We start from the raw sequence: 7,869 nt of genomic DNA, 5'->3' as shown, positions 1-7,869 counted from the left end.
ACAATTCGTCTCCTCCGCGTCACCCTATAGCGCCATTTTGGAGAGTATCACATAGGGCTGCACGATGAATTGAAATGGAATCGAGATCGCGATTCGACAGAAGCTGCGATTGTCATGCGTATCTTTCAGTGAAGCACGGTTCTGTGATCAGCAGTAAATCTCCATCCGAAGGCCAGAGGGCGCTCTCGCGCTGAAACTCCAAATACGCCTCGCAGAAGAAACCCAGAAAATGCCTATTGCTGCAGCTGAATAAACAGAAGATTTAACTGCTTTCATTGATTCAACGTGACTAATAAACACACGACTACGGCAATATACGGTTTATCTGAGTTCTTATTATAATTTTCATTAAAATGAAGTATATTTATAATGCAATGCCTTTATCACTGCTTAGATACTATGAAATATGTTGCGTGCCTTATTCTGTGTAAGAAGCCACATCATCTCACAGAAGGATTTATTTCAAACACTCGACTGACGTTATGAAGTGAGTTTGGAGTAAAAATGTGTTATTAAATGTGGTATTTTCACATGCTTTCAGATGGAGCAGCATTATCTTCACAGAGCCGTAGTTCACTGAGAAGCTATGCAAACAGCTGTCATTATCGCGAACGATTTCTTCGATTTCAGAATCGCGCAATAAAATCGTCTGCGACGATTGTACTTGTCAGTGAACTACGGCTCTGTGTAGTAAATTCTGCTCCATCTGAAAGCACGTGATGATGATTTCCTGCTGATTACAGAACCGGCTTTACTAACAAAATGCGCACGACAATCGCAGTCGATTAATCGTGCAGCCCTAATGTGCTGGTTGCTCTTTTCTACTATAGTTTAAGTCAAGAACCATATAAAGCAGTTCTTTTAAAGTATCAACAAGAAGACACGGGTCAGAATCAATATGGCGATTCCTTCACAGAATGACCTCACTATAACAGCCCAATTACTGAACTAACAACTGACTCGCTCACTGAATCATGAATCACTACTTGCCGACTCGTAATGTGCTGGTAGTTCTTTTCTACTATAATCAGATTCCAGAACAAATTACTCTTAAGAACCGGCTCTATTAATGAATTACACAAAAATACTCATGAATTATGGGTCATAAATAGATGGCGATAACCAACAGCTTCGACCGAATCATTGAGTGAATTCAACTGAACTGAATTTGTGAAAAAAAAAATCATTCAGACAACCAAATCAGCCGACGCAATGAACCGATTTGGACTCAAAATAATGATTCATTCACGAACTAGACATCGCTACTTTTCAAGCTTGAAAGCTTCAGTCCCCCTTCATTATAAAAGAGCAACCAGCACATTCTTCAAAACATCTCCTTTTGTGTTCCACAGAACAGTGTTTTTGTTCTTAAATAAAACTTCAACTAAAATTTTCAATAACTGAAATAAAACTGAAATAAAATATAAATATTAGATGAAACACTTTAAAAAAATGAAAATAAATGAAACATTTGAAATATAAGTCAAAGTACTAAAATTGCTAAAACTAAAACTGGAATTAAGATTTATTTAAGCCAAATATACATGAGAGTGAATAAATGATAACAGATTGTCATTTTTAAGTGAACTATTGCTTTAAGGTATTGAAAGTGTGTGTGTGTGTGTGTGTGTGTGTGTGTGTACCTGTGGTATTGTGCTTGAAGGAACTGGAACTCGTCCTTGATGCGGTCGCATGAGTCTGACGTTGTGAACTTCAGCTGCTGCGATGAAGCCTGGAACGAAAGCAATTTACGGCGGTCAATCACATAATTCAGAAAGCGTGTGTCGCAGCATCAGCTGGGTATCCGGGGGACGGACCAGAGCTACCGTTTCAATGCCAAGAACAGAAAAATCTGGCCAAAACAGATGCGGCTTTCTAAACACAGGGAAATTTGTAATCAAGAGTGAATTCAAGTGTACTGTATAAAAAAAGCAGCAAATGAAATCTCGAAGGCTTACTGCGACATTCAAAACTCGTAATTTAGAAGGCGTCCGTCATGTCTGGTGCGCAACATCACCTGAGGTTTTTGAATTACATGTATTCCGCTTGCAGGTGAGCTTATTTCCCTAGTGTGGGGGCCACACCTGTAGGGAAAATGCAGATGTTATTGGAACGGTTTCACGCTTTTCAGGGTGGATTTTTCCTAGACTTGGTGATATGTTGGCGGTTTTCCCAATAAGTAACTGCCATACTCGAATTTTGATGAATGCAGGCCTTCCAGCTTTCAATGTAATTCTAGTAATGCTGAAAAAAGAAACCCCAGGACGATCTCTGCTATTGCCAATGTTTCAGATTCTGACTACTGAAAATGTGAAGAAATGTGCTACAGTAGAAATGTGCATTTTGGTCATTTTGACAGTAGAATTGACTTGAGTTCTCTGGGTAGGATGAGGGTCGGCAATGAGCGAGCTTTTTGATCAGTCCACACAGACATGAGTCAAATGAGCTCGAACCTTTGGTCACAGTGGTGCACGAGTTAACATATGACTTCTTTTGAATTCAACAATATGACTAACATGTACATTTAAATAAAAAATTAAGAGAAAATAACAGAATAAACAGAAGTAAAACATAATTTATTATGATGATTATTATTAGCATCACTACTGCTACGATTACATCTACTAATATTATTATTATTATTATTATTATTATTATTATTATTATATCCAGCTTCCAGAGACTTTAAAATTTAGATTTTACAGTGGATTTTTGGCTGGTCAGTACTGTTTTGATAGCATATTTTTTAATCATCATTTTTAGTACAACAACAACAACACTAAAATATACTAGCAAAATCGGGCAGATTTTTATATACCAGCCAAAATTCGACTGTAAAAATTTGAATTTTTTAATCTTTGGAAGCTGGAAATAATACTACTAATAATAATTGTGTGACCTATTTATTAGGTTTTCATGTTTGATCCTCCAGGCCAATCAGTAAAGAGAAGCAAAGATAACAAATATAAACAAATAAAAAAAATTTAAAAACCCACTTGTCATCCATCAGCATGCTGGACTTTTTGGTTGTTTTTTATTGGGCGCTCTGATCTCATCTGAACAATCGAGCAGCTGATTCATCATGTTATTTTCCAAATTGCCAACCCGTTCTTGACTCATTTTGAGTGTTTGCATCTCTGCGGGTGAGAGCTCGACGGATGAAATTCTTGGTACGAGCGGACCAACCTTTAACACAAACTGTGTACTTAGCCTGAGCGCTCGGTGCTCCGCTGCATATGAAAGAGAGGCCTGTGTCAACAGCGAGCACTTAGTGCCCAAACAGTCAATCTTTTTCAGACTCCGCTAACAGTGGCCCTCACATCTCTGCGTGGCTATGGGAGATACGGTTTCCTTAGGGAATGCTGAGGGAACGGGGCCGATGGGGAAAGTTGTTGGGGAGATCACGGGTGTTACGTACTTACAATACTTGCTTTCAACAGCAGCCATGCTGACCTGCTTGCTACACGTAACGTCATCTGGACTGTTTAAGCAGGCGCTGAACAAATAGCAAAACAAATATCTCTTTCATACTGTATATTATAATGCTGTGATGCCTAAATTCACTTATAGCATTTAAAAAATATATACATTTTATTTTATTTTGGCCTATCATTTAATATATTAAGGTTATTCATACATTTATTTATTTAGGACCAAATAGTATAGAATTTCAATATTGGCCCATCAGTTAATATATTGAGATTATTCATATATTTATTTATCTTTATTTATTTATTTAGGACCAAATAGTATAGAATTTCAATATTGGCCTATCAGTTAATATATTGAGATTATTCATAAATGTATTTATCATTATTTATTTATGTTTATTTATACAGTCTAATTAATTGTCGGCTTATCAGCATCAGCCAGAATTTTCAAAAACTTATAAATAATAATTTTATTTAAAAAAAATTGAACTAATATTTTATAAACGCACACTAGGCCTGTCACGATAACAACTTTTTGTTGTGCGATATATTGCCCCAGAAATAATTGCGATATGCGATATTATTGTAATTTTAAAGACCATTTTAAGTAAATATAATGGGCGATATATTGCGTCACCAAAAATGATTGAGGTCATGTAATTATATTGCGCGATAAGTCGATATATTGATTATTGCGACAGGCCTAATGCACACCAAACAACACTTGTCAATTTAAATTAATTCTCAAATGAATGAATTCATTCTCGAAAGAATGAATGCAATAATTTTTCCATGACATCTCACCATTAGACTAGTAAATGAACTGAAATGTCTTAAATGTGAATGGGCATGTTTATTTATATTAGCATTATTCAACACAAGAGCCAATATGGGACAATCCCTAATTTGACTCTGCTTCTGTGCGCTTCTCCTTTGAGATGTAATTAAACCATTAAAAGGCTTTATATGCTGGTGGGCAAATTGTGAGTCTTCTGTGGCTAAATGGGATTCATCATTCCCGTAATTTACAGTTGTGCCTCCCACCCCACAGTTTAACAGAAAAAGAAATGTTCTAGAAAATTCTTTCAACTCTAATGTTGGCAGTTTTTTCCCATCCCAAAGGATTACATACAAAAGCCCAGATGTAGTTATCTGAAGAGGAGAAGAAAGTCTTTACACTTGAATTACAGTGAATGTGGTTCGGTGAAATGGCAGCAAACCAAGAGGCACTAGGATCACTACAGCAAATCCTCACCCCCAGTCTTCCTGTATCTGATGCTATGTTTGGAATAACATACTACTACTTCTACCATTTCTGCAGTATACAGTTTGTATACTATGCACAGCATATACAAATAGAATACACAAAGGACTATTACATTAGCCAAAATGTGCAGTACACAACAGTGCATGCTGTGTGAAATACTGCATCCTAACTTTAACCTCCATTTCTTATTATTAATAATTTGATCCAACAGGGCTCCAGACTAATATATAAGTCCTACAGATGGTGGAGGACATTTAAATGAACAATTATCATAGCAGTCATATTAGCGTATTTTTTGCACCAAAAGATACATTTATCAATTTAGCATGAAGTGACCCATAAACACATACGTTTAATAGTAAAGTGTTGGCTTTGAGTTAGTTCTCAGTCATTTAACTGAAAATCTGATCTAAATTAAAGTTTTTTTTAATTCGGTTACAAAAACCGTAGATTAGTCCGAGTTGAATCCAAAAAATAAGACTGATTACCCCTTGGCTAACTGCTAGTTGGTCAGACTAGTTCTTAAGACACTGTCTTAATATAGAGGCTAAGTTTATGCGCCTGGCCCCAATAGTTCTTGGTATTGGGGTGCATATTATTTATAGTTTAACTGAATACGACAGTGGTCTAGGGATGCACCGAAATGCCGCCCGCTGAAAATTATCGGCCAAAATCCAAAAATGCCATTTTTGTGTGAAGGGAAACATCTGTTAATGTTTAATGTTCAGTTATGTTTGACATTTGAAAGACCTTCTGTTATGTTGAAGTTTTTTGTCGTTACCACTGTGCAGAAGAGTAGAGCTTATGGTTAGGTTGTGGATAATGCTCTCGGTTACTCACGCAACCTCGGTTCCCTGAGATGAGGGAACGAGACATTGCTATGGGAATTACCCTTTCCTCCAAATACTACTGAAGCCTTATTGAATCACGCCAGTGAAACTGGCCAATGGCGTTCAAGTTTAAAAATAATGTATTATTTTTCAAACGTTTTATTTTAACTTGTTATTTAAAATGTTTTAAATGCAATGTTAAAATGATGGTAATTTGAATGATAAAATCATGTTTTTGTTTTTTCTGTCGTGTAATCGACTATTGTTTTCAGTGTCGACTAGTAGGAGCTGTACAGTTTAGTCGACTAGACCCGCATATCCATAGTCTACAGGACCTAGTCGAAACCATGTAAAAGTCAAGGGGGACACAGCAACTAGACGATACGCTCCCGTACAGTGGACATTAACACACCGTTGAAACGAGGCGGCCTGCGGAAGAACTGAAGCGTGTAGCCGTTCTTTATTGATTTCATAACCCCCTCTGATCCCCCTGGCAGTGCCTGCCACGCTTCTGTGAACTGCGACAGCGGGCGAGGCGGACTGCACACCGTGAGGGATAACTCGCCGTTGGGGGGGCGGGGAGTTTAATACCACACGAGTGTGAGAGTAAGTGATGGGGGAGAGGGGAGTGAGAGGAGGAGAATTCCTTTGATATTGAGGTGAGTTTTGAATGTTTTTCGACTTTATTGCACTGCATAGTGGAACAGTCAAAACACAAACATGACAATTACTCTCGCCGCCCGCAACAGGCAGAGGGGCATGGTGAACACACAGCAGAGTGAGCAGACTTTTTCAGTGGCTCGTCTTCGGCACTGGGTGCAGATTTCCTCTTCCGAGAGACAGCATCAGGAATGCGGCTTTGATTCCGGTGCCGGTGGCCTGCCGTCTCTGTCAGGGCGGGGTATCTGGCCCTTCGAGCCCTGACGGCGCTTCGGCCAAGGCTGTCTTGGTCTCACCGCTGGCTCATGTTCTCGCCGCAATAACAGCAGCAGAAGAGGTGTGCGGTTTTCCCACGCGCTGCGCTGATAGTTCACGAAGGCGCGCTTTGGCAAGAAGTGGTTAATAACCTTCGACTGTTTCTGCGCTTCAACGAAGCGCTCCGTGAACATCTCTACCACTGCTCCGAAGAGACCTGAGGGATTCACGGGAGGGTCCAGAAGGGCCGTTTTTTCAGAGTCCTTTAACTCGGTCAGAGTAAGCCACAGGTGACGATCTAGCACCACAAGATTCCCCATGTTGCAGCCCTGACCCAGACAGATCCGCATCAGAAGCTCGCGGCACTTTACTCCTTGGCTCGAAAGAGGCTGCAGAGGAAGAGCGCGGCAGGGCTAGTTGGGCGAGTTCATCGCCTTGGACGATGGCCACATGGAGCTTGAGAGTCCGGAGGCTCATATCTCCGCAGTGGGGGCAGTCCGACCCCCCAAGCACCGCCTCTGCGTGGGCGCGACCCAGGCAGAAGACGCACGACTTGTGGACATCAGAGTGTTCGATTGGCTCTGTGCAGGCGAGGTAATCGCGAGTCATCCTTGTTTCCGAAGCTCACCGGAACACAGCAGGGGAAGAGAAGGTGTGTCTACTGCAGCGTGTAGATCACGGTGAGTAGTCTTGTTGATAGGCTTCTTGCTTCTCGTAGAAGGTTGGCTGAAGAAAAAGATTCTGAATAGATGACGTACAAGCGCTGCTTTATATAGAGTGGGAGCCCCTCATATTTCGCTTGCTTGAACGCCATTGGCCAGTTTCACTGGCGTGATTCAATAAGGCTTCAGTAGTATTTGAAGGAAAGAGTAATTCCCATAGCAATGTCTCGTGACCGAATCGAAAGGAAACTGCACATACTAACACTATGAGGCATGATGCTTTGTTCAATGAGCAGTAGCTTTGCTAATGCTAGTGCAGTAACAAGTTTTTTCCTACTTCAGCTATCTAGCTGTATCCAGTCTTTTAACTGTACAAAATAACTCGAAGACAAATACAAACAGGCTTTACTCGAAATCACAGACATTTGAGAATCAACTTAAAGAAAATGAGCACATTTACATTAATAATATCAAATTCATTGTGTCATATATTAAAGGTCCCATATTGTCAAAACTGAAATTTCCTGGCTTTTTTCACGATTACTGAGGTCTAGGGGCTATTTAACTACCATATAAGTTTCAAAACAGTCAGTCCACAGTAAAATTCACACAGCTTGCTTAAAGTTCTAGCTATTTTTCACGAACCGTTGTGACTTCCGTAAAAAGTTGACGTCAGAACTACACAGCCTTCAGTCACCACCCCGAGCACCGCCCACAGTCCCACTCTCCTTTTGCCAAACCCCCAGACAACATCGCGTCCATGC

The 7,869-nt window shown here is 40.0% G+C and overlaps 1 protein-coding gene across 1 annotated transcript in view; it reads right to left on the bottom strand.

Annotated features, from left to right (window-relative positions):
* tle5 (TLE family member 5, transcriptional modulator) overlaps positions 1–7,869 on the bottom strand; it is a 45,939-nt gene that overhangs the window by 14,002 nt on the left and 24,068 nt on the right. Inside the window, exon 2 of the mRNA XM_016527005.1 lies at positions 1,644–1,732. Within this exon, the coding sequence (XP_016382491.1) occupies positions 1,644–1,732 (89 nt within the window). The remainder of the gene's footprint in view (positions 1–1,643; positions 1,733–7,869) is intronic.

The sequence above is a fragment of the Sinocyclocheilus rhinocerous genome, unplaced genomic scaffold (genome assembly GCF_001515625.1).
Source record: "Sinocyclocheilus rhinocerous isolate Xijiao unplaced genomic scaffold, SAMN03320098_v1.1 scaffold1294, whole genome shotgun sequence".
NCBI classification, from domain to species: Eukaryota; Metazoa; Chordata; class Actinopteri; order Cypriniformes; family Cyprinidae; genus Sinocyclocheilus; species Sinocyclocheilus rhinocerous.
This window is presented reverse-complemented; position numbering and strand designations above follow the sequence as displayed.